Source organism: Thunnus albacares, chromosome 2 (genome assembly GCF_914725855.1).
Source record: "Thunnus albacares chromosome 2, fThuAlb1.1, whole genome shotgun sequence".
NCBI classification, from domain to species: Eukaryota; Metazoa; Chordata; class Actinopteri; order Scombriformes; family Scombridae; genus Thunnus; species Thunnus albacares.
Genome location: NC_058107.1, coordinates 3,283,308 through 3,310,952, shown reverse-complemented (window position 1 = coordinate 3,310,952; position 27,645 = coordinate 3,283,308). Strand labels below are relative to the sequence as shown.

General features: G+C 40.1%; 1 protein-coding gene and 2 long non-coding RNA genes across 6 annotated transcripts in view; 2 read left to right on the top strand and 1 right to left on the bottom strand.

The window, feature by feature from the left end:
* Positions 1 to 5,201, top strand: part of niban2b (niban apoptosis regulator 2b) — a 46,267-nt gene extending 41,066 nt beyond the window's left edge. The window contains exons 12-14 of the mRNA XM_044363157.1: positions 1,470 to 1,577; positions 1,694 to 1,805; positions 3,436 to 5,201. Of these exons, the coding sequence (XP_044219092.1) occupies positions 1,470 to 1,577; positions 1,694 to 1,805; positions 3,436 to 4,247 (1,032 nt within the window). The 3' untranslated portion in view covers positions 4,248 to 5,201. The remainder of the gene's footprint in view (positions 1 to 1,469; positions 1,578 to 1,693; positions 1,806 to 3,435) is intronic.
* LOC122990074 lies at positions 1,121 to 20,489 on the bottom strand. The gene is made up of 3 exons (XR_006405253.1): positions 19,757 to 20,489; positions 1,629 to 1,633; positions 1,121 to 1,130 (listed from the first exon to the last, which is right to left on the bottom strand). It is a non-coding gene; the product is annotated as an uncharacterized LOC122990074 (long non-coding RNA).
* Positions 6,616 to 11,659, top strand: LOC122990058. Of its 4 annotated transcripts, XR_006405239.1 has the most exons (5): positions 6,616 to 7,078; positions 10,055 to 10,231; positions 10,405 to 10,458; positions 11,423 to 11,485; positions 11,568 to 11,659. It is a non-coding gene; the product is annotated as an uncharacterized LOC122990058 (long non-coding RNA). The 4 variants fall into 4 exon arrangements; XR_006405240.1 differs by lacking the exon at positions 11,423 to 11,485 and having other exon boundaries at positions 6,617 to 7,078; XR_006405237.1 differs by having other exon boundaries at positions 6,617 to 7,078; positions 10,405 to 11,659.
* Positions 20,490 to 27,645: the final 7,156 nt, after the last annotated feature.

The window sequence follows — 27,645 nt, the reverse complement described above, 5'->3', positions numbered from 1 at the left end:
CACACACAGGGACACTCAGTGCATTTACTGCAACAGATTTACAGTCTGCTTTCTCCAGTGAGCTGATTTCTTAAATGTCATGTAAAAGGGAAACTTGACTTCTGTATTTGGAGGGGGAGGGGGGATGTAGAGAAACCTGATTTCCCCTGGAGAACACCAATTACTCTGTCATGTATACACATAATCAGGTTTCTAATCGGCTCTTTACGTGAGGCAGACAAAGACTTCATACAGGGAAAGGGTAACTGTGACCGCAGAGCATCGGGATGAAAGCAAAGATCATTGCACAGAGCGATGTGTATTTGAAGTAATTCCATCCAAAGTTCAACTAAAACTCAAACCAACACTAAGTAGTCCATAGAAGTCTAAAAAGTTAGTTTCAACTGCTGAATGTTTGATGTAAAAGCAGCATCTTTAACCCTCAGGTGTTTGTGAATGCTCTCAAAACAGATAGACAGCAGAAAAAAACAAAAAAAACTCCCTCCCTCTGGGTCTGAGGAAGGGAAACCCCCGCCTCACTAGAATGAATGATACTATCAGTAAAGGAAAAGTGGAAAAAAGAGGACAACAAAGAGACACAGAGGATGTGACCCACTTTTAATTTTAATTTTAATTTAGTTTTAAATGTGTTATTCATACAATTTGTCCAAATACACTCAATATTTCTATTTAGTAAACCATATTTTTTTATTTCTCTACCCTCTCAGTTCTTTTTAAACTTCAATCACTCAGCCCTACTGCTCCTCTACACTTGCACACACTTGTAACTCAACAGACTGCCCTACTCCTCCTAAAATACACACACTCCTTTATCACCACAAGAGCTACAGTACCTACAGTTTCAGTCAGCTGACAACACTTAGCTGCTGCTAAAATCACAGATCCACCAGCTGTTAACAACTGTTGGGTATTATTTGATACTATTTCTACAGCGGGATCTTTAAAGGTGCGATTCTTAACTTCACAAAACAACCTCAACACAAGGTCCACTTACTAGCTTTTTCAGGAGCTGTCAACTGAGTCACATGGCTGTCACCTGTATCATGTGTCATCATCTGTTGCTCAATTGTTTGGATTCAATTTTTCCTAAAAAAAAAAAAAAAAAAAAAAAAACTGAATAAATCAATTTACTGTCACAGGGCTGCCTTTTTTAAAAAGACATTTAGACCACAGATTGTGCTTTTAACTGAATTTTGGTGCCAGTATTTGCTGTAGAAATGTCCACACACAGAAATTGTCTTGGTTTCTTTCATTTTGTTTGAAGGAGTTTTGGTGCATTTTGCCTTCATTTGATACCATAAAGTCGAGAGGTGACAGGAAATGAAGGGAGAGAAAATCCCAAAAAATGCTTCATCAACCCTGTCAGCAGCACTACTTACAAACATTTTTCTCCTGTGTTGATGACACAACTCTTATGGTGGCAATAATTATTTTTCTGTCTTTTTTTTTCTTCCTCTTTTTTTGTTCAGAAATTTGACTATGACAGCAGCACAGTGAGAAAGCGTTTCTTCCGCGAGGCTCTCCTCCAGATATTCATCCCTTACATGCTGAAGCAGCTCAGCCCTTCCTGTGCCTCGGTGAGTGTCCGTGCGGTCTTCATCTTGTGGTATCATGTTAATTTTTGAAACACTGACTGACTCTGTGACATCAGTGAGGGAGTTTAGAAAAAGCTGAATTCTGATGTTTTGACCAGGAGCTGCCACGCTTCCAGGAGCTGATCTTTGAGGACTTTTCCCGTTTCATCCTGGTGGAGAACATCTTTGAGGAGGTGGTGCTGCACTCGGTCATGAAGGACATCATGATGGGTGAGTCTCCCCAGCGTGTTTCATCCTGTCTGCTTCTACACTCACACAGGGCATCAGACTCTGGACCAGGATGCTGTTTAACTGAGCTCCTGGGTGGATTTTCCATTACATGATAGAAAATCTTTAACTATCTTTTTTTTATGTTTGAATCTCAGACAAAAATCTAAATAAAACCTTATAAAAAGACTAAAATGTTTTGCTAACATAGACATTGACACATATCATAGACAATTTACATATCAAAAAGTTGCAGTCCTAAACAAACATACATTAAGAATCCCGTAAACTTCATTCAGCGACAGCAAATATAAGTGTAGCTAACTATAAATCAAACATAAATCTGGAATCATATTGAGTTATTTTTTCCATATTTATATAAGACACGTTTCATTGTTTTCCAAAACACGCTTTCTTAAAAATGATCAAATCTACCAAATCACTGAGGTATTTGAGATTATTTTTATTAATTGCAGCTCCAGATGTTTCAGAGTAAGCAGTAATATCTTGACATATGACTAAATTAATGAAAACCTTTCATTAAAAGTGTTTCCTTCTGCTTTTTTGTTCCAATGAAAACAAACATTTTCTGATGGTGTGCATTTGTTCTCAAATCAAAAGGATAAACTATACAACTAATTAAACCAATACATATTTTCATTTTTGATGAATCTGCCAATTTGATTTTGTAATCAAATGTTTAGTTTTTAAAATGTGAGAAAATAGTGAAAAACGTCCGTCACCATGACCAGAAAGCCCCAGCTGGTGTACACTTTAAAACACAAACAAATTCAGTTTCTTCATATTTAAGAAGCTGGAATCTGAGAATTTGATTAATGATCAATCAATGACCAAATTGTTGTCCTTTAATCTTTTAATAGTCAGTTTACGAACTGATGAATTAGGAACACTTTATTTTATTGACAATTTAACAATTATTTAATGGTGTAGAACACATCATGTCACTCTATAGAGTAGTTGTAAACAGATTTAAGGACATTTTAAGCATTTATTAATGTTAACCACTATAACTCCTCCTAATTAATGCTGTTTGAATGAAAGAACAGGTCTTTTTACATGAGTCCATGTTCCAGTGCTCCAGTTTTGCTCGTTTTCCAGCTTTTACTCAACAAAGAGTGAACTTGTTTCTTGGAACATACCCTGCTTCTAAATATACTGTACATTACACAGCTCTCTCTGATTATGTATTGTATAAAATGTTATCAATCACTCATTAACTACTCATACACCTGTTATAAAATAGTGGTTAACAAAGATATTAATAAATATATCCTTACATCTGTTTCCAACTACACTATAGTGTGTTATGCTGTAAACCATGTATTAATTGTTTGTATTAGTGCTTACAAATGCTAAATAGGGTGGGTTAAAATGAAGTGTCAAAAATCCTTCCATTGGTTTCAGGACAATCACATATAAAGATACAAATCATTAGTCATAGTTGTACACTACAAAGCTTTCATGTTTTTAATTTAGGTCCTTAAGATTACCACTAGGCCTAAAACTGAAGGGAAATACTTCCTGCCTTTTAAGTTTGGTCCTCCTTATTTTTTTTCTACATTGAATGTCTCTTGAAGCACATTTTAACCAAACCTCTTCTGTCCGTCTGTAGCTGTGAAGGAGGCGGCAGTCCAGAGGAGACATAACCTGTACAGGGACAGCATCGTCCTCAGCAACAGCGACCCCAGCCTGCACCTGCTGGGAGAAAACCCGTCCATCGACTGGGCTGGGGAGTACGGAGGAGCCCAGGAGGAGGCAGAAAGAGCAGAGGAGGACGCTGAGGGTGACAGCCAGGGTGAAGATGGGGAGTCCCAGAAGAGGAGGAGGATGAAGCAGGTCGTGTCCATGATCCAGGTGGAAGGCTCCCCGGTCCTGCCCAGTGAGTCATGCATGGAGGTGCCTGGTATTGACAACATCCCAGAGGAGGGCGGCGAGGAGGAGGAGGAGGAGGAGGAGGAGGAGGAGAACTCGTCTCCTGACCAGAATAGATCTGCAAGTCCCAAAGCCACAGAGAATCCTCCAGACCTATCAAATGGTTTGGTCTTGAAGGAAGAGGAGGCCAAACCAGAGGAGCAGGACAAAGAAGTAGTCCAGCTGAAGGGTGAATCAGACACAGCTGCAGAGGAGAAGGGTCAGTGCGATGACAGCCAGCCGGCAGTGGAGCAACAACCACCCACCAATCAGGAGGTGTCAGAGGAGGCGCTGCCAATGCCACCTCCTCCTGAGGAAATTCCCCCAGAGGCCACAGCTGAATTCCCTCCGCCTCCTTATGACGACAGTGGCTTCCAGTCTCCCACCAGTGACGGGGCGGAGGAGGAGGTTGAGGTGGCCTCTAGCAAAGAGACCCTGCAGCCAGCAGAGGCAGAAGTGGAGAAGAGTGTTGCCACAGCCCCACAAGCTGAAACCAAAACCAGTGACTCCTAGACCAGAGACCAGTGATGAAATGATGTTTGACTTAAACTGTATCCTGCCATGTTTTTCAGACAAGGATGGAAAAACACTTCAGTGCTGTTTTAACCACACAAGTTTTCAGTTTCCAACCAGTTTCAGGCATCAGCAGATTATTTTCACCGAGCAGGGCTCCGGTGCTGTCGTCATTTTTATTTTTGAAATGTGCCATTTTCACAACTTTACAACTGCAAAGTCTGAGCTTTCAAGTCCACACTTTATTTTCTCTTCACTTGGTATATATGTGAGCACAGTGGACGACCTTGAGTCCGTAATGGTGTGTATAAATATGTGACAAGTTGCAAGAACACTCCAGTTGAGGTGCCTTTGGTGAGATACGTGTACATTAATTTGGCTCTTCTTGCTTAACTACTGTGTGGCCTTCATTAATCCTCTGCAATTTGAGTTTTTTTGTATGACATTTGTTGGTGTAAATACAGTTTGTGACATTGGAAACTCAGTAACATGATGAGCATCTCAAAGCAAGTGTGACAAAAAAATTCCTGAATACGTAATAGTTATTGGACCTTGTAATCCCAGATTGTGGATAAATCTCAAAGGAAATTTTTTTTTTTCTTTTTTCCATCCCAAACTTACATTTTATAATTCATAAATTGTCTCTATGTACACACTGATGTCTCCAGACTTGACAATTTCTTTTGTGTTGGTGGGAATAACATTATTTTATGAGTTTATCCCGTAACAAAGAAAGCTTGTGTATATTTTGTATAAATGCTTCTGTGGGCCGGTGAACTACCAAACTGTAATTTTACATAATTTTATATCATTTCATCAATGCTTTAGCTGATCTCTCCACCCCCTATTTTATTTATTATCTTGCACCCCCCGTCTCTTTTTTGACTAATGTAGTTTTAGATGTATTCTACAAATTACTGCTATTGATAATAAATCATTATCGATTAAATATTATCAGTTTGTCTTCATGGTCTGTGTTGTTACGATTCGAGAGATTATGTGTATGACAAATGCCATTTTGCCCACATTCACACTCACACACACGCATGCACACATCACTCAGTTTGTGTGAGCCAACTGTGAGCCAACCAGGGCCCAGTTTTTCATACGTGGACAACCGGGTTATGAGTCTGTATTTTTTTGGTTCTTCGACGCTGCTTAAAATTAATCTGGAACTGTTGTCATGGCAACAAATCCTGGGCTCCAGTGAGCACGCTCTATGGGCCGCATGCACCCATGGAGGATGCTCACTAGACACTTCCGCCGGCCGGGACGGCTAACTTTTGGTTTAGCCCTCTGGCTAACTTGAGTGGGGATAAAACGATTCAATTCTGATAGTGAAACAAGTCATTTCACAAGGTTGTGACGCTCAAAAAATGTATCCGCTGATTTATAGGCGTCTCTTTCACAATGTAAGTCTATGAGAAAATGTCTTTTTGGCCCAATAGCATCACATTACATCGTAATTACACGGTTTGGCCGCTATGTCAAATTGGCTAATACATCCGTGTTCAAAGCCCGATACTCCTCCTGTATCCAGTACTCTTCATGTATTTTATTTTATTTTTTAATAAAAAAACAATATGAACAATATGTATAAACAAAACTGTCCAGGGATACATATACAGCGTTATGAGAAAAATACAAAAGAAAAAGAAAAATATTAAAAAGTAATGCATATTCACTATAATGTATTATCAGTCCATATGAAATTTATCAAAAACGGAATTAGTTTTCATTGCCTTCTTATTCTTAAATCCTCTTATCGTAGTGCCATATTGATGCAATTATTGATTAAAAATATCCAAAATTTGGTTTTGAGTCTGTCCATCTCTTCTTGTGAATGTGGAATTTTCCCAGTAATAAAATTAACTACAAAGAAAATACCTTTTTCCTTGTCATTATCTTCAAAACAATTAAAAATGTCTTTATCCTGAAATTGGATTGTTTGCCCCGTTTTCCTTCTTATGTAATGCTGAACATCCACCCAAAATATTCTGGTATATACAATGATAAAACAAATAACATTGTCTCTTCTATTAGTCCACAAAAATTGCAAGATTATTAATTATTAATTCTAAATCTAACTTTTTTTGCTCAATATATTGGCCGCAAAATTTTAAATTTTTAAATTTATGGAAAAATTAATTGGCAGAAAATTTGGCTAGTTGGTAGTAATAAAGTGCAGCCCAAAAGAATCTTCCTAGGGGCAGAGTTACCGCTTGTATGTAATTCCTGATGTATTTATTGGGACATTTAGTCTCAGTAATGTCAACTTCTCCAAGGAATATACCACTACTGAATGGATTGATCGTTGTTGCTTCAATTACTGAACCTCTGAGGAGCTGCAGCACAGCCCTTGGCAAAGCATCAAAAACCACTGCATACTCTTTTGGCGTAATTGGTAACCTGAATTCAGAGAGAAATTCATTATATGTTAATATCTGCCCATCAGCATTAACAAGTTGTTTAACCAATACAATACCATTGTCGACACATTTTTCATGATTTAGTGATTTATTTTATATTGAAAATAAATATTGGTAACCTGGGAGTTTTGGGAGCCACTCATGACTAAATTTAGGGCGGTGATTATGGCTGAGTCTTTGAAAGCCTGTTTCAGCTTTTATTATACATCATGATCTATGGTGACAGTGGTTTCCACGGTAACATTCGTTCTGCCCATGCACATGCTATGCTAGCAGTTGAAGCACTAATTGATCCGATCGAGCTAGCGCCCCGAGGCTATCCGACCAAGTGTTAACATGTCAACTCAACTCGACCAACTTCTTTCACAGCTGATACAGCCTGACAATGCATATATTCAACAGGTAACGCCATAAATAACTTTGTTCAATTTAGAATTAGCATTAAATTAACAGTAACATAAGAGATGACAACCCAGCTGTTAACATTAAGTTAGCTAAGTTGGCTAACTAACGCTAACACAGCTAAGTTAACGTCTGCCAACTGCCACACGGTTTTCCAGACAGTAACTTACCAGAGGCTAGCCTATTCTAACGTTATAAGAGTTAACTGAAGTTATTTAACGCTAATATGCATCTTTTTTAAAAAATAAAAAAAAAAGGCAAATCAGGGCTTGGATTTGTATTGGTGCGCTGTGATTACATAAATCCTGTATTTTGGCAGCAAACGCACCTTAGACACATTGAGATCCAATCACTTAGACCACATTCAGAGGTGATCTGGGCCGCATGTCCAAAGCTGTGTTCAACTTGTTTGATAACAGGATTTTTTTTTTTCTGTTTTTCATGTGAATTAAATGAATGTAATCCACCTCCCATTTTTTTCCTGTTTTTCTCATTCCCCTAACCCGTTTTCCTCTTCAAATCGACGATTGGAGTAGAAATTAAACCAAGACCAGAAAATAACTTGTCCTGTCAAGTTGATAACTACAGTTTTTAGTTTTGCTGTGCTGCTCAACATAATGGAGCTCAGGATTTATCAGGAGGACGGCTGCTTTACTCCAAACAGTATGAACCTGGACTGTGTGTAAAATTAACATTAGATCCTGACGGATGCTGTCGGCGTGCCTTGTGCATAAATGCACATAGCGTCTGTCGATGGGGAGCCGCAGCATAGAACTCTATATTTATTTTTAAATATATATATGTCTAGAGCAAGTCAATAGGACGGGCATTTGATTTTCGTGAGTAGGCACACAATGCACTGTATATTTGTTTATCCTGTTATCAAACAAGTTGAACACAGCTTTGTATGGAGTGTACACATATCCCTGGTCCTCCTGCCGGTTAAAAACAATGAATTTGGTCTTTGCAAATGGAAATGATGTACGTGGTTTTTTTGCATATAGAGCGGGGAAGTGAGATCTGATCACAAGTGGTCAGTTGAGACGTATGTTAATGCCAGGTGTTAATGGCAGGTGTGCCTCTTGGATTTAACGGCGAGCTGCAGTGATGCTAAAGTTGAAAGTGAGGAGAGACTGCGAGAAAATGAGTCCTAATGATAGAGAGACGTTTGCTTGTTACTTCTATCATAACACTACACCCATTTGTTATAGTTGAAATTAAGCTGAAAATAAGTTATGATGGTGTTGCTTGCTTTTATTCACACAGCCTGAAGGCAGTGGTGTTGCAGGCCCTCTTACAGGAACATGATTAAGCCATTCATTCTATACAATGATAACCCACTTTGTCTTAAATGTCCCAGATTTTGCTTGTTGTAAGTGAAATTGACACAGATACCAGTGTTTCCCCTTTAATAGTACAGGCCCCCGCCAGGCCAAAAAACATTTTTTTTAAATGCCAAAGTACAGCCAAATATCCATTCATTCAGAAATCAGTAGCATTTGGGAGCCTCTGAGCAGCGCTGTTTTGAAACATGAGTCATTGCCAGGGAAACTCCAGGTAGCGTAGCTCCTTTTAAGGAATAGGGCAGTGCGTAAGCGAGTGAGTGGTTAAGTGAGTGAGAGAGCGAGCGGCAGAAAAGCGATGGTGAATACGAGCGGAGCAGAGTAAGTTGTAAGTTCCAGAGAGGACAGGCTTTGCTGAACTCTACAAAACCAGCCCATGGCTTTGAATGTGCCTGGCGGATGTCATTGTTGGGAAACTGTAGAGGGAGGGAGGGTAGAAAAAAGCATCAAGTTACAGCAGGTAGGTGGTAGGTGGGTAGTGTTGCATGAAGCAAACAAGAGCAAGCACAAATGACAGGTCAGTGATGTCACAAGTGGAGAGAGCATCCCACAAATGGAAGGGTTAAGTTCCCATGACAGCAATCATTTGTCCCTCTGAAGCCCCCTTATGCTGAGTTCACACTACATGATTTTAGCCCTGATTCTACACTCAGTGATAAAAGACCCCAGATTGGAGGCAAATTGGTGTGGGCTCAGTGCTGGATCGGCGCTGGATCACTATATGTGAACTGTTCAAAGACGTGATCTGAGAGCTTGCCGATGCAAGACAGAGACCCGAAAGATATCGAGCAGGCTAAATATATGGGGCATGTTTCAGAAAGAGGGTTTAACAAACTCTTGAGAGTAAACCTTAACTCTGGGTTGACTAACCCTGAGCTGTCAAACTCAGAGTTCTCAGTTTCAGAACAATCAGTTCAAGCAACTCTGAGTCCAGTTAACCCTGAGTAAAGCGCATGCATGAGGAGATAAAAAGCCCTCATCAGTGGATGCAGATAAGATTCACCATGGCAACAGCAGAGAGAAGGGCTCGATCCTTGTACTTCCTGCCAGTGGAATTGGAAATATTAATGAATGTGTACACAGAGTATGAGCAAATATTCAAGGAAAAAAGTAATACTGTAGCCACAACAAAAGAGCGTGAGCTGGTCTGCCAGATAATTGCTGACTGAGGCAATGCGTGAGTATTAATTGATAAAAAATAAAGTTTTACATTAAGTGTTGCACTTACTCAACATGTGATATATATGTATGTATGTGTGTGTGTGTGTGTGTGTGTGTGTGTGTCAGTATAATATTTATGTAGGTGCACCCGACAGGCACAAAATGAACTTGGTAGCAACTGAAGATGAAATATAAAAATATAATTCAGATTGATAAGGTATAATTTCATTACAAGCGTGATGTTGTTTAGCCTGCCTTACCGAACTAAACAGCATTCAGTGGCTACATTCAACATGTGATATATTTAATTAGTTAGTGAAATTTTCTAAGCAAAGAAAGTACATTTTTCAGCCATTCCAACACTGCCAGTATTTAATATTGTCTATTTGAAAGCAACACCTAAATGCCTTTATAGATACAAGTCTCCAAATTTGCGCTTACTGGATATGTTCAAATTTGACCTTCATTATAGCCAACAGAAAAAAGGCTGAAGCCAGAAAAACAGATGGGGGTCCACCAAGACCACCTCTCACAGAGGCTGAAGAGATGGCCCTCGGTCAAAACATGGGGAGACCCATTGCTGAAGGCATCTCTGGCGGAAGCTCATCGGACCCCACCACCCCCCAGGACACAACGGCCTACATAAGAAGTTAGTAATTTAAATGAATAAAACATACATCATAATCCATTTAAAGGTGACTCTGAGTTATATACTTGAAAAATTGTGATGTGGCCTGCACACTGTAAAAACAATTCAAATTAGGTGGAGCTCTTTTCTGGGTAAGGTTATAATTTAAGTGTCTAATCTTCATCTTCTACCAGTTACGGATGATCAGCCTGGTCGAGCCCTCTGCCGTTACAGACTTCCATGTAGTTGTAAGTACTCTTAATACTCAATAGATTTTTCATTATGGGTTACAGTAGAACACAGGGACATGAGAACTCCAGCAACACTTGTAGTATGAAGAACAACTTTATTAGTTGACCGACGCATTGTGTCTTGTAGCTTTCATCAGGGTCATCATAAAACACATTACAAACAACATTTAAATAAAGTAAGTTCGGTATGAAAGAAGGTTAAAAAAAAAAAAAAAAGTTTTTTAAAAGCCAATGGGGCATCTACAAAGATGGGTTGGATGTATGGTCATGTGGCTTCAGGCCAATCGATGTCCAAGATTAACAGAGGCAAGGGGAGTGTCCAAGAAGGGGCATGGATGACGCCATGTTTGGTCCATTAACTAGAAAGGTGCAACTAGGGGGTGGTACTTGGGTTTTTGTTAATCCAAAAATGTGCCTATTAGATATGGCATACATTAGAAACACTTTGATTAGGATAATAACAATAATGATAATAATAGTAAAGATAAAAAGCTTTATAACGTGTTGTGTATAGAGAGAGCAGAAAGATACATAATACAATATACATTGATAAAAAATAATACATCATAATACATTATTAAAAAATTTCATCATATAAAATATATCATAAAAAAACACTACAAAACCACATAAACAAGAGGTATTAAAAAACCACTACAGAAACTCATTAATTGAGAAATCTTCATTCATGCCCCCCGGAGATAAACTTTGGAAATAGAAAATCCAAAATGCTTCTCTCTTTTTCCTAAGAAAACTAACATTACCACCTCTTGGGCTGAGCTTAATCGCTTCTATGCCTATAAAAAAATAAAGATGAGATGTGATGTTCCTTTCATCAAAATGTCTTGCAACAGGGCTGGTTACATCCTTTCTCTTAATAGAGCTCCTGTGTTCAGTGATACGCTCTTTTAGGGAACAAGATGTCCCTAAAGTAGAACACAAAAAATAATTTTTATTACAGGAGGATGATGAAGACACCTTATCAGCTGCCACAGAGAGGGAAGAAGCAGAGAGACATATTGAGGTTTACACCTTAAAAACAGCATCTAACAGTTGATGATAGTGTTGTACCATACTGAAATATGGACCTTCTTTTTCTCGCACAGAGCAATGCTGGAAATCAGGAAGAGGGTCCATCCACCTCCAGAGCACAAGTTTCCTCAGTAAGATGTTGTTCAGCATTGACTGTTGGAACATCAGTTAAAGGTAAGTAAGGTTCCCACAAGTGGATGATTTTGTGGGGGGGGTGATGGGTCAATCAGAAATGATGGTAGCATATTGTGTCTCTGACTGCTCTTCCATCTCGTGCGTCAGCAGAGTGGTTAGGATGATTATCAAGATCTTCCGCTGGTTGAGCAGGACAATGTTCTCCTCTAATTGTAGCAATGTTGTAGAGAATCACACATGCCACAATAATGTCACAGACCCTTTCTGGGGTGACCCGGAGCCTACGAAGGCACTGGAACCGGGCCTCGAGCATCCTGATGGTCATCTCCACCCTGGCTCGTGTCCTGCAGTGATTCAAGTTTCAACATAGCTGTGGGCCGGGCTCAGGAAAAGGGGTCAACAAAAAGGGCTGGCAAGGGTACCTTCTGTCACCAAGCAGGAAACCACTGAAGTCTCCTATGATAATATGAGGATACGGTTTAGATTTTCATTTGCAACAGGAGGAAACAAAATATTGATTATAATAGGATGTGAATGTATGTATGTGTGTGTATCAGTGGAGGCTGGTCCATAGAGGCAGAGGAGGTTGATCCTCCTCTATTTTTTGAGAGGCAAAAAGGAGATCAAAATATAAAAAAGAATATTTGGTTGAAATAAACCATTAAAATCTCAGTATTATTTATAAAGTATTTTTTCCTCTCTTTGGAAAAAATCACTGAAATTCTCTTTAAAATGCTTCAACAGCGACACCTGCAGGACAGGAGGAGAAAGAGCAGTATGTGTGAAGTATTGGGGAGGGCAATTGGTGGAGGTGGAGTGGGGGACAGAGGAGGACGGGTGCCTGCTGTCCTCCGCAGGGCGGGATCTCTTGCATTGGACTTATTGTATTTCGTTTTTTTTTTTCATGCTAATCTGTGATTGGCCATGACACGTAAAATGACGCTCCAAGGGAGGCTGTCCTTCCTCACCAATCAACAACCAGAATTCAATATTGACATCGAGTTGGTCCAATGATAGTTTCCAGAATTCATCTTCAGTTCTCTCCACAGTAAGGCAGAGTAGCAGCAGTAGATAGCTCCTTGCTTAGCCAATGCAACAGCTGGCTTGTTGTAACAGCCTGAAGGACTCTTTATACATCCATGGAAGGACTGTTAAGGACTGTTGTTAAGCTAACGGGAGAAATTATCTGGACTGGGCAGCGCAGCAGCAGCAGGACGCTGCTGGGGAGGCTGGAGAGAGAAGCAACCGGAGAAACAACCAGGAGAGTTAGCTTGTTTGTCTTTGTTGCTAATGATATCAGACTGGTTAACCAGTAGCCACAAAGTTCTGTTAACTAACATACAACATGACCAACAGCTACAAATGGATGTTATGACATGAATACTTCATCTCCACGAAAGACAGAAGACGACGTCAGATAACTTGAGTCAGATACAGCTTCTCTCTCTCTCTGTCTCTTTGATCGCTAATTTCATCTCTGATGGTTAAATGTCTCTGTGTGGCTTTTTTGTGTCTTTTATCTCCTTAACAAGAATGCAGCAGAGATCATATAATGTGTTGTGGGTAACGTTAGTTTGCTTGTTGAAGTTACAGTGAGCTGTCTGGACTCACTCATTCATTTGTGGTTGTTCAGTCACATGTTGATGTTGTGTGATTAGTGAATGAGTGCAGGAGGTCTGGCTGCTGGCTTCTGACAGTTTCTTTAGTTTGTTTTAAGCTGAGCCGTATATTGAGTAATAAGCTTAAAGTAACTAGAGTAACAAGTGTTAACTAGTGGTGTAACTGATCTGATCTGTAATCCGATCTCACTTCCCCACTCTATGTGCAAATAAACACGGACATCATTTCCGTTGTCAAAGACCAAATTTGTTCGTTATTAACCGGACCGGGGGTCTGCTCTGTCCAAAGCTGTGTTCAACAGAGAGAGAGAAAGAGAGAGAGAGTTATGCAGCGATCTCCCCGCACCTGCATCTCTCCATTCAGAGACACTGTGTGCATTTACGCACAAGACACAGCAGCATAACTTCATTGATTATTTAAATCTCCGACACACCGACAGCATCGGTCAGGATCTAATGTTAATTAATGTTCTGTGTTTCTTCTACACATCTAAAGCAGTCGTCCTCCTGATAAATCCTGAGTTCATTATGTCGAGCAGGCAACAAAACTAAAAACTGTAGTTATCAACTTGACAGAGGAAGCTATCCAGCTAAGTGTAGCTTCTGAAATATTTTTTAGACAGACAAGTGAAAAATTAATGGTTTAATTTCTATTCTAATTGTTGATTTGAAGAGGGAAACCGGGTAGGGGAATGAGAAAAACAGCAAAAAATGGGACCTGGGTTACATTTTTAATTCACATGAAAAACAAAATAATTTGTTTATCCTGTTATCAGACCAGTTGAACAGCTTTGGATGGAGGTTCCTGTGCCTAGTCTGCTGGAAAATAGAGGACGTCAGTTGAGTAGGTGGTCCTTCAGTGTGGCCCAGGATGCATTGCATCTACAGCGCTAAATGAATGTGGCCACATGGCCCAGACCACCTCTGAATGTGGTCTGAGTGATCGGATCTCAAGCCATCCTCAATGCGTCTCGAGTGCGTTTACACATGTATTTAGAGCTGTCCACTTGTGATCGGATCACCCGAGACGGATGTTAATGCCAGGTGTGAACAAGGCCTCTGATAACTGAAGATCCAGACATCAAATAACTAAAATCCTTCCTCCAGTTAAAAGATACAGTTAAAAACGACCAAGATCTAAAAAAGTTTATCATAAAAATGTGGCTTAAAACTTAATAAAAAGTCAATTTATAACAGTTTCTGGCAAACAACCACAACGCCGACATACTATCTTGTATGCGTATTCTCTTTGATAGACGCCATTGTGGCAAACAGCCACTACACTGACGTATTCTTGTATGTGTATGCCAACGCATGCATCTTGTGCATGTATACTCTTTGGTAGAGGGGGTATGACGCTATTGACAAGTGACCAAATGAAACGGACTGTTACCTTGATTAAAATAACAGATTTCTCTGGGTTTGAAAATTTTTGGAAGCATTCTAACACCATGGGCAAAAGTTCCTGCTGTAAGTGTTTTACAGAATATATGGAAAGCAAAGTTTTATTTTTCCCCCCCTGTTTTTTTCGACGACGTGATATGAATGAGCAGCTGCGCATGTGCAAACAGTATTGCCAAGGACCAATCACTAATCTGTATTGTTTGCTTCTCCTGTGTTTGAATTTAAATAATTTAAGTTGATTGTTTTGACTGTTGTCACTGTCTGTCTTATCACTCACTATCACACAGTGAGTGACAGGAGGGGCTTAGTTTATTCCCATTTCTGGACTCTCTGAATTCAGATCATCTATTCAGACAATTCTGTGCATTTTACTTACATACACCTAATACAAATACAAATATAAATTCAAATACATACACACACACACACACACACACACATTACAAAAAAACAACCAAAAAACAACTACTATGTCACACTCTAAAATATACTCTCAAAAGTACAGAAAAGAATGGGAGTTACTCCCTGGGTAACTCTATAATTAGTGAGGTGCAGTCTGCTGGCAAGGCTTTTGAGGGGGAACAGACTGATCCACTCAAGCTGCTTGACTGTTTAATGAGGCTTATAAAGTCTGTCCATGGCAAAAATTGACATGCTCAAAGAGCCAATAGATGGACACATCTCTCCCAAGCCATACCCTGGCTATACATTTGAGTCCAAGGCAGCACAGCTGAACCTCTTTCCTGAGGAGGAGGACTGTGTGCAAAGGAGATGTGTGAGCTACACCATCTCCTTAGCAAATGAACTAAAAACAATGCTCCCAGATAATGTGGAGATATTGCAGCACATGTCTTTGTTCAATGTGGGGTAGACACTAAAGCACAAGAGTCTGGAAGACGTGACAAAACTTACAAGCCTTCTAGGATATTGCCCGGCCACAACTGACCACAACGTTAATCAGTGGAGGTCTGTTCACCTTCAGAAATGGGAGGAAACAACAAACACCATGGCATTCTGGGCTGAGGTGAAGAAATAAAGGGATGCAGAAGGCTGTTGGGTCTCGCTAGTGGTTGTTCGCACCTAAGGTGTGAAACTCCACCCATGGAACCAGCTTAACAAAACCAGAGAACCCCCTCTTTTCTCTTTATTTGTCCTCATGGCTGCTGCTGGAGCAGCTCTCTGCTGCTCAGCTCTCTGGTGTGGCCTGCTCACAGCTGACAGACACAGAACTCTTTTCTTTACGGCAGAAGACGCAAGAGCCTGCCTAAGACTCAGAAACTAAGTTTTCTAGTGTCAGCAGCCACCACACAAGTCTGCTGGCTGATTCAACAAGCACTGGAGCCACAAAGCAGAGTTAGCTTGCCGCTAACTCTGTAAGGACTGCACAAAGGAGTGACCTGGGCCCTCTGACCTGCACGACTTGTAAAAGAAAACTGAATCACATGTTATCATTTGATGTATTTCTTCAATATATCATACATGTTTCAGACAGTGTTTAAGTTCAGTTTAGTGTTAGTTAGTGTTTCACACATGTTCTAAATTCCTCTGTGCTATATATATTCTAAACTTAGTTCTTTGCTGTGTAAGATGAGGCAGTTGTGTGTTTAACAGTTAAGTGTATTCTGTTATACCCTTACCTGAGCCAGTGATAAGATAAACTGTAGTTATGTAGATGTTTATGTGTAAAACTGATGAGCTTTAGAGGATAGTGTGGTTTGTCCTTAATTTAATATAGTAGTGATGTTATTTTGTGATGCTACTTGGTGCATGCTTATGTACTGTCATATATGGTCGTGAAGAAAGACTGTTCCTAGGTTAGCTGAACTTTTGACTTATGTTTCTATCTGAGGGTTGGTTGCTGACCTGTAAGGTTAGTAAGCAGATGTCATAAATTCTGTACAAGTAGTATTTAAGGGACTGGTTAAGTGCCAACCTTTCAGACAAAGAAAAGATAGCTAGGTGGTATGTATCTTTGTCTCCAGAACTATGATGCATTATACTTCTGATTGTATTATTTGATTACATTATTTCATAACCTGACAATGCTCTCTTGTGTGTTTATTGAGTGATCAGCAATTTCCCATTACAGACTGGAGCACCGTCTACCCAACAAAGCCTGCATCATTCCGCCTGGAGCCAAACTCTTCTCAGCCTGACTCATCTATGGATTTGCCAGCTAAGAAGCAGCACGCCACAAAGCATCCCTTTCTTCATGGACTTGGTAACACCTGGGCATAGCCTAGCAACATATAGTATAGCATAGTACAGCTAAGCAAGACTGTTTAACTTAATCAATGCACTGTACATGTATTGATTTGGGTAATGTTACTCAGTGAACTATTGTTGTGATGTCTTGTCCATAGTCACGTTATTGCATAGCCACACCACTAAGTTAATGTTAGCATGCTTAACACATGTTACATCCAGTAACTAGGCCTTGCATGCAACCAACCTCTTCCTAACCTGGCACCTTGATCCTACATCAATTGGCCTTGAATAGAGAACCACACAGTCAAGAGCTTTAAAACGTAGCTTTGCAAACTTTGATTCAGGCAGCACATGTGGCTCAAGACACCACATGGTCTGGCTTTTTGTCTGCATGCCATGTGCTCAGTCACCTGGTGACTGCAGCCATCTTGCCATTGTCTTACACACACACACACACACATACATTTGTATGTATCTACACTTAGCTAGATTAATATTGTGTTTTGCTCTTTTACCTTTTGTTAAATAAATGCTTTTGGATATACCTGTTGTCTGTTTTAATGTTGCACAGGAATGAGTTTTGCCAACCTCTGCTCTGCAGAGAACTCCAAAATCCTTCAGTCTTAACTAGCTATTGATATGGTGATTTTGTTTATGGTTATTAAGTTAATTATTAATCAAAGTTCCAAATTGATAGATTAGTACACTTTGAGACTGAATTGGCCATCTTTTTCCCTGAGTCCAGGGTGGTGCCCCGTTATTATTAATTCTTATTAATAATTGTATTGATTTGAATAATTATCTTTGATAATCATTAATTATTGCTGATAGCCAAACTTGTAGCCAAGGCCCAACAAAGCATAAACCCATATGAAGTCTTGGCCCCTGCTGCAGTTTCTGTCCTCTCTCTCCCACACTCAAATGCTGAGGTAGAGACATTGTTCAGTCAGATGGGTGTCATTAAAAACGTATGTCCCTTCAGACCCTTAGCTCTATTCTGTACAGTAGATATGGTTTTAGGCTGGCTGGAGATGCATGCTATGAGCACAAACTGCCAGATAAGGTGCTGCAGCTCTTTGGCACTTCAGCTGCCTATTTATTTGAGTCATGTCCTGCAGCAGGTTCTAGCTCTTCCTCTGCATCTAACATCACCCCACAGGGGGAGAGCACTGACGGTATGGATCTTGCGGATGATGATGAGTTCTGTCTCAGCACCCTCATGGAGTGATCTGGAATCAGATCAGAATCACAAACAGGTTTACAATATTGTTTTTTTTTCCACATTCATTGAATTTGCTTTGTTGCTGTGAGGTAGTCTATTAGTCCAGTATATAACAAAAAACAAAAAAACCCCAAAGAAACAAACAAAAAAACCTAAAAAAAGATTAACATCATTGGCTCAGGCCAAGTAGTTGTAGTAGTAACAATGATAGCATGAAATGATTTCAGCCAAGAATAATGAAAGTGTAAATAGACTTAGTTCAATGGACTTTTCTCACTATAAATTCATATGATTTATAATATAAACCACAAATAAAATAAAGCTTTCATTCCATACAATACAGAAATCTAACATGTTCATTTCTTAAAATGTATATGTAATATTTGAATGCCACATATGTCCATATTCAAAATTGAAACATATATGGATATACATGTTATACCAATATATCACCTATATTAAAAACATAAAAAAACGATATATGTCATACATTTGGCATATACTTTAAGTCATTTTTAGACAGTGAACTTAGTCCGCAGGTCAATGCACAGAATGCATTTTACCTCATGAATCAAGTTTTTACTTAAGTTATTCCAGTTAGGAGTTTTTGTATTTCTTTTTTCTGGAAACTTATGTAAACCAAGTAAAGGAAAGAACAGAAGATGAACTGAAGCTGAAACATAACCAAATGAGTGCCTGCAGGGAAGGAGAGAGAGAGAGAGAGGCTGTTGTAGCAGCCAGGACTTGAACACTGGGCCCAGGTGTTCCCATTTGGCACTGATGATCTCCTGCCCCAACCAGCAGGTATCTGAAAAACAGGTAGACTGGGTAGGGTTGTCACACACTTTTCAATATAACACACTCCACCACCACCACCACCACCGTAAATCAGTCCTCTCCTGATTGATTATGTCAGATCAATTCTTATCTCTGCCTGTTAATGTTAAATTGTGTCTTTATGTTCACTAAGCCCAGCAATGTCTCGAAGCAGCGTCTCCACGTTTGCTCACTTTTTGTCCAGCAGGTGGCGACAAAGCAACAGTAAAGAAAGACTGCGTCGCATGGAGGATGTTTATTATCATCATCATCATCATCTCCGTCATCATCAGCAGTTTAACAGCTATTAGTTTACATAAAGAGATGTATGTAGATTGAGAAATTATTAAAACATTTTTATTTTTATTTTTTTTAAGGGATGTGAATCCTACAAACACATAAAATCAGTGTATTTAAATTTTAATTTGCCAAACTATCAGTAGGTGTGTGGGGGTGGAGAGACAGGCCTCCAGGCTCTCCATGCAGGAGTCCCAGCAGGCAGAGCAGAGGAAATGTACATGTGGCCATACGAGTTACAAATGATGATATACGAGTGGTAAATTAGAGGCACAGATACAGGTTTACAGATACAAACCACTCGTACAAACCACTTGTGTTTTTACGAGACACGACTCACTTGACATTTTACGAGTCATGTGCTTCCTGCATTTGTGGATTTCGTGTAAAACAGCATGGCACAACAGTCTCAAAAGGAGCCACACAAATAGGTGGACATCCACAAATATGTTTCCATTTAAAAATGCTAAGTTGATATACAAATGATGATATATGAGTTACGAATGATGATATACGAGTAGTTAATTAGAGGCACAGATACAGATTTACAGATTCAAATCACTCTTTCTTTGTGCATTGTTGATAGAAAAATCCATGTATTAGTTAAGTAGGTATGATCATATGTATGTATATATTTGGCGGCAGGGTCTTGAGGGGAACACTATGATAGTCATATGGACATCATGGTCATCATGTGGAAGGGAGAGCTCTGTAAAGCTTTGTCTAGGTCTGTTAGAAGGAATCTGTAAACAACTAAAGGTGCCTCCCAAGGGCATCAAGGCCATCAATATATACTAGTGACTTTCCTTTGTCTTGTCAGAATTTTCCACGGAGACTCTGCGCACTCTCCGTGTTTGCAACATATGTTCTGTTTGAATTAAAGAGACGCTTGACTTCAACCAACCTCAGTCTATTGATAATTTTATCTATCAAATTTGGTCCTTCGAGCCGGATTCCTGGATGTGCTTCTCGGCCCTCTTTCCAAGCCGGAGCGGAGTAGAGTGCACGACATAGGTTACAAAATCCTTTTCCTGCTACGTTCAGAGATAAAGGCGCTTGGGGGTTGGAGAGGGTCGGGAGCCCCACGGATTCCTTTGTGAGGTGAGAAGTTTGTCTCTTTAATCAACAACTGAGTTGTGTAAAAGGCCTGAATTTGTAAGCCCAGCATCTGGCCATGTGGGAGAGAGTTTAGTGGTGATTTTGAACGGCTGTATAAGACTGGCAACCCCTGGGAGAGTGAAGGGAGAATAGGTGTGTCTACCTAGGTTAGAAGTGTGAAAAGTGTGAACCTAAAAAGACATATATATATATATATATATATATATATATATATATATATATATACATATAGGGGGGGGGGGGGGGGGGGGGGAGTAGCTTTCATTAAAATAAAACAAAAACAAAAATTTAAACAACAAAAACATTTTTTTCTTCTTTCATAAATTATCAAAAGTAGTATGGGATTCATAGAAGGTAGTTATTAACAGCGTCTCAGTGAAAAAAACAGACAAGGGTAACCTCACGGTGTTGAATTCCATACAAACTGGTTGGCTGTTAAGGGGAAAATAGTGAGATAAAGACACTACATAAAAAAAAGTGTGAAGTATGGGTACAAATCAAAGCAAAACCCTGGAAAATGGGTTGAGGGGGGATGCAAAATTCATGTACATGATGAATGAAGGGAGTGTGCAGTATCTTGAGAAATGGAAGAAGAAATATAAGTTCAAAGGGGGACTGTATGTAGAGGACTGTAAAAAACTGTGTGAAGAGATTGTCAAAACATGTAAAGGTGATGAAAAACGAGAGAAAAAGGAAGGGCTGTCACAGGCACACTTGTGGCTAGACCAGGCAAAAAAAGTGAAGTGTGTGCAGAAGACAAAAAGAAACTTTTGTCTATAGCCCAAGTTAAACAACAAGATGATGATGGAACTGATACTGTGGTAAGCTCTGTTGTCTTGCTCTCTGTTGTTGTTGAACAGGTGAAGGAAACCGCTCTGATCCCCTCATCCTCGCCTCCGACCACACAGCCTTCTTCACCACCGTACCAGAAAGGAGCCGCAGCTTCGGAACAGATAAGTGGAATTACAGACGGCATAAACAGATTGTGCCTGAATAGCCCTGTATCACAAAGAATTCAACTCAATGCACGATATGAGTCGCAGTTAACATCCTGCTTTCTGAGGGGTTTGAAACCGGAGATTGCAAATTGGATCAAAGAGCATCTGGTTGGATGGGAAGGAGAGGAGAGAAGGGTTATTCTTGCACATGCTAAACACGCTGAAAAAGTTCTGGAAAATGGACTCAAGAAAAACAAAAAAAGTAGAGGTGTTTTATAATGACAGTGATAGCAATGATGGTTGCTTTTTCTCTACTGAGTCCCGCAGGAAGGAAATTGTTTGTTATCGCTGTGGGAAAAGGGGCCACATTGCCAAAGAATGCAGAAGTCCCATGCCAGCTGCGGACAACGGGCGGAGCGGAGGCGGCAGGAGAGAAAAAGAAGGATGTGATGATAGAGAGAAGGACAGAGAGCAAGACTTCTGACTAGTGTCCCCTACAGAATCAGGTCATGCAATCACACACACACGTACTCAATACAGAAAACAAAAATTAAAGATGCTGACTATGATTCTGAGGGATCAGATTTTCCATCAAGTGCTAAATTTTGAGTCTGTTGAAGTAATGTTAGCCGAGAGGGATGACAAACCTTTTGTGACTCTGCTAGTGGGGGGGGATAGAGTGTTTTTCCACCGGATACATGGTCTGTACAGAAAGGCACTGAATTGGGTAACAGTGGGAGCAGCCACTACCCATTTGCAGCCCTCTTTGTGATCATTGCAGGACAGAGTGTGTTTGTTGACAGAGGAGCAGGAAAAAGAGAAGAGTTGCCTTCTGAACTGTGGAGTACAGGGAAAGATGGTGATATTGGATTGTTACGCACTGCCACACCTGTTACCATTAAACCTAAAAGCTCTTAAAGACCATTTGTCAAACAATATCCTTTGAAACCGGAAGCTGAGGAAGGTATTTCAGAGGTGATAGATAGTTTGATAAAACAAGGGGTTTTGGTTGATTGTCCTGACTCACCCTGCGACACACCAATTCTGCCTGTAAAGAAACCTACTTCTGGGTGGCGGTTAGTAAATGATTTACAAGCCGTGAACCGAGCTGTAGTTCTGCGAGCTCCAAACATACCAGATCCCTACACTCTTTTGAATATAACATAAAACCCGCTAATGTCTGGTACTCAGTGATTGATTTGACAAATGCATTTTTTACCATTCCTTTGAGCCCTGAGTCACAGTTTTGGTTTGCGTTTACTTTCAAACACAGACGATTGACATATACAAGGCTTCCTCAAGGGTTTCAAGATAGCCCTACTATTTTTTCACAAGAAATTAAAAAATGCATTGATCTTTTCAAACCTCCTGAAGATGAGTCTCAGGTCTTGACTTATGTTGATGATATTCTTGTGGCCTCCAGTTCGCAGCAAAAGTGTAAAAACATGACTTTGGCCTTGTTGAAATATCTGGCTGCAGCTGGTGTTAAAGTCTCTTAAGTCTAAACTCCAGCTATGGAGACAGGAACTATTTGGGTTACACACTAACTCCTGAAGGCCACGTGTTGGATGAACAGAGAAAAACAACTATTCTGCAGTTACCACAGCCTACAACTAAACGAGAGATGATGTCTTTTCTCAGTACTTGCAACTTTTGCAGATTGTGGATTGCTAATTATGCCGAAATTGTACAACCACTACAAAATATGATTTATGGAAAGGCAATGGCTGCTTCAGATAAGGTGGTGTGGACTGAGGAGGGCAAACAGGCTTTCACAAAGTTAAAACAGTTGATAGTTGACACCTGTCTTGCATGGCCACATTGTTAGGCCAGCCAAACTTGACCATTAAGAGATGCGCTGCTTTGAAACGAGCTGCACTTCTCCCAACGCCTGTGGAAGGGCTTCCCCACGATTGTGTGGCGATTACAGATGAATTGACCCTACCTCGCGCTGATTTGATTGACACACCTTTACCTGATGCAGACATTGTGATGTTTGTAGATGGTTCAGCAAATAAACATGTAGATGGGAGTAACAAAGTTGGTTATGCTGTAGTTACACTGCATGAAGTATTAGAGTCTGGAGCTTTGCCTTCTAATTTTTCTGCTCAGGCAACAGAATTAGTTGCATTGTCAGCAGCGTGCCGGTTCGGAAAAGGCATGGTCACAATCTGGACAGATAGTCAGTACGCTTTCTCCACTTTGTTTACCTTTGCGCAGCAGTAGAGGAACCGAGAAATGATAACATCCACAGGTCGGCTGGTAACACATAAGGATCTATTGTTGAAGTTATTTGATGAAATACAGCTGCCTGCCAAGGTCGCTGTCTGTAAGTGTGTGGCACATACAAACAATACAGACAGTGTGTCTCGTGGGAACAGGCTGGCAGACGAAGCAGCGAAAAAAGCAGCCCGCGGTTGTGTTAGTCATTCTTTCTCTGTACAGATTGATGAAGCTCAAGTAACTACTGACTTTTTAATGGACATGCAAAATAGCTCTCCTAAACAGGAAAAACAATTTTGGAAGACTAAGGGAAATAGTCAAGACGCAGCTGGTCTTTACATCTGACCTGCAGGTAAACCAATTTTACCAAAGTTTCTCTATTGCTATGCAGCTATGACGAGCCATGGGGTCACTCATGTCTCGTCAGGGGGGATGGTGAGATTAGTTGAATAAACGTATACAGCATATGGATTGGGGAACTATTTCAAAAAATATTGTTCACAATGTTTGATTTGTGCAAAATACAGTATGAACACAAACAAGTATCAAAATGGGATATATGCATTACTGGAATGGAATAAAAACATTTAATATTAAAAGAAATACATCAACAATCCACAGGGAAATTATATATATTTTGATAATTGGACACATTTTGTAAATACAGTGATTACTAAAATGTCACAAAGTCTTGGGATACAGGTTAAATACCACTGTGCCTATCATCCACAATCAGCAGGCTTAGTGGAAAGGACAAATCAGACTATTAAAGGTAAACTGAGAAAAGCGATGGCAGAGACGGGGAAAATTGGGTTTACTGTTTACCTTTGGTTTTAACAGCAATGCACATTACACCCACCAAAGATGGTTTGTCACCCTTTGAGGTCTTATTTGGTAGAAGTTACCAAATTCCTGAACTACGACACACACCAGCTCAGGAAGCTGAGGACAGTCTGACTGTCATGAGACTACATGAGAAAAACCTTATGTCAAAGACAGTTGCATGCAAATGTTTTACCACCATATTTGTTAGATGTTATTTCAGAATCGGAATCAGATCTCAAGCCAGGTGACCTGGTCCTGATCAAAGTGTTCTGGAGAAAAAAGTGGACCGAACCACGGTGGGAAGGGCCCTATACAGCTCTACTGACCACTCCAACAGGAGTTCGAGTTGAGGGCCGAACCACGTGGATACACAAGGCACATTGTAAACGAGTGCCACCAGTGAGTGAGTAGTGAGTCCGTACTGCCTTCTCAGCCACTCCTCAGGTGACCTGTAAGTCCGGCTACACAGGGGGCGCTGTGCAGATAGAGGTGCAGTGTCGTCTCAAACTGAAAACGGTGAAGATTTTGGTGTTTTTTCAAAGTGGGCCCTGAGGATTTAGGAGTTGAAAGGTTGTCGGGCTGCTGCTGCCACCTGGTGGACTCGGGAAATACTGAAGTCATGGCATCCCAGAGGAACAGACAACCTCCATCACCAGCACAGGAGACTCCAGCAACCATATCCTTCCTACAGTGGTGGTATTATTGGTTACTGTGTAAAAGAGTGATGACCGTTATGCTCTGTGTGACTGTTTTGATGATACCAATTTGCATATGGTTCTTGCCTACTATTTGTCCTTATCTACAATTGTCCAGAGGAGCCCGGTCTATGGAAGATGATGTCATCAGTCACGCTCAGGATGTTTGGCTGGGAATGATCTCTGGAGGGAGGTTCCACCATGTACACACTTGATTTTTGGTATTTGTATGCCAAGTATGTTGCTGAGTCCAAGAACTGCTCTGATTGTTATATGTGCAGCCATATGCCGATTGCTACAAACAACCCCCATGTTGTCCCCAGACCTGTAAAAGACTTAAAGAATTTGTTTCCTGACATCTTGGTTTCTGGTGTTGACGCCTCCGTTTTAAACCAAACAGTCTTCAAGACAACTGGAAATGCGTTGCCAGCATTACGACCTTCTTACTACAGAATGTTGCTGTGACGGGATTTCAACTGTTGGCCTCTTACGTGCTTGCGGACATCAACCTGCTAGATTTCATCCTGAGCTGTGAGTTTAGACCCACTGACAACAACACAAGTTTAACAGAAGCCTATTTACTCAAACCCAACACTTTCCCAATCTTCTGTCTCGTAGTTATAAGTCTTGATACTGCAGCTGCTGATAGCTCACAAAGTGCAGCAAGGAGGGAATTGTTCTGAACTCTTTGCAACTACAAACTCATTTTCAGAGACTGAACTCTGACTTTAAGATTGACTAGTTACTTAAATACAAAAAGTGGCATTGAATTGCTTGAGAATTTGATCACTTTAATAGAAACAAGGGCACTTTGTGTCTCAGCATTGTTAAGCATTTTAAATTCAAGTGTAAGACCAACATGTCATGCCTTTGGTGCTTAATCAGTATCACACAAATTACACAGTGGCAGAAAGGTCCTTTACATTTACACCTGTTAGTTGTTTAAACTTCTTTTTAAATTCATTAATAAGTCTCTTTGGTATGATGTTTGACACTTTTTTTTACTTTGTTACCAGTAACTTATATTAACCTATGTTTTTTAGCTTCCTTGATACCAATGTCAAATTATGATCTGATAGCCCAGTCAGGAAATTGAATGATTTGGTTACCCTTTCTGGTCTATTGCTGAATATGAAGTCAATCTGGGTTGAGATGATGGGGTGACTTGACTTGACTTCTCAGCCCAATTAATATTTAGATCTACAACCACAATTGACTCGTCATTTCTGTCGAGTTCTTTCAGGGTATTTCTTTGATTTTCATAAAATATGCTATTTGATGAGGGAGGTCTGTATATACCAACAACTGTGAAGGACATGCATGGGTATAAAATAATTGCAATGCATTCCATATCCATAGAGTTGCTGAATTCAATTTCTTTGCAGTTAATGCAGTCTTTCACGTACAATAGTAGGCCATCACCCCTGCCTAGTTTTCAGTCTTTTCTAAAGACATTATATCCCGGTATTTGGTAAGCAGCGTTGGCTGATGAGTCAATTTCGTTTCAGACAAACACAGGAAATCAAGGTTTGAGTCCATGAGTAATTTCTTGAGTTGCTCAAGACTTTTGCATGGTATGTTGTTTGTAATGTTGTTTGGGAAGAACTGGAGGCACTTGAGTCGCATTTAACGGTACAGTCATCACACAAAACAGTGGATTACTGTCACATTGTTGGTGTATCTCAGTCATAGAACGGACATTACCTTGTCTGATGAATGCGTCAGGGGACTGGGAGTCACTACAGTGGGGATTAGGCGCTGGGTGTTGTTGGACGTCACCTGCCAGCAGGAGGGTGACGGCTGAATAGCTGATTATTCTCTGGAGCTGTTGGAATGGTTTTCCTCTCTCCGTGGATCGCAGTTGCTTTGTTGGAGGAGTCGCTATCACGGAGAAGGAGGTGAACTGGCTCCGTGAGTTAGTAACATGTTTGTTTTGCCGCTGCTGCTGTGTGTTAGTTATCCAACCCAACGCCCCATGCGTTCTCTTCTAACTGCCTTACTTTCAGATTTGTTAGATGAAAGTAAGGCCACAAAGTGGTTTCTCTAATGGGCTAACACTGCAGCTGTGTGCTTGTGTGAACTCTGGCAAGAACTCAGCAGTTGGAGCCCTCAGAGCTCACTGACTTGACATGCTGCACTAATAAGTCACACTATTATAAACCATCTGTTCCAGGGGACTTGTTATCCTTCCTTCACAATTACTGACCTCTGTTGAAGGATAGATCCCTGTCAAGTTAAGGGGTTTTCTGTAATGAATTTAGGAATATTAAGAATATCATTTTCAGAGTATTCTAATGCATAGTTTTTTTTTTTTTTATAAAATACAGATATGGTGTCATTAATTTTTAACTCATTAATAGTATTCATTTTTGGGTAGCTGGCTTTTAAGCTGCGAATTTCAAAAATTCTAATAATTTAAAAGGAGGAGTCATTTTACAGCACAGGAGGGCCCACCGTCACAATTATCACCCCAAAGCTCATTTTTCTTGTTTTCCACCATTCTAGCCCTTTAGGTGCAAACAGAAATGATGCAAAGCAAATTACATTCAAATGTCATAAATACTTTTATTACAATATATTTTTATTGTTTAAGATTTCAACAGTTAAATAAAAATAAATCATACTTGTTTACTGAAGAATAGAAAAAAATA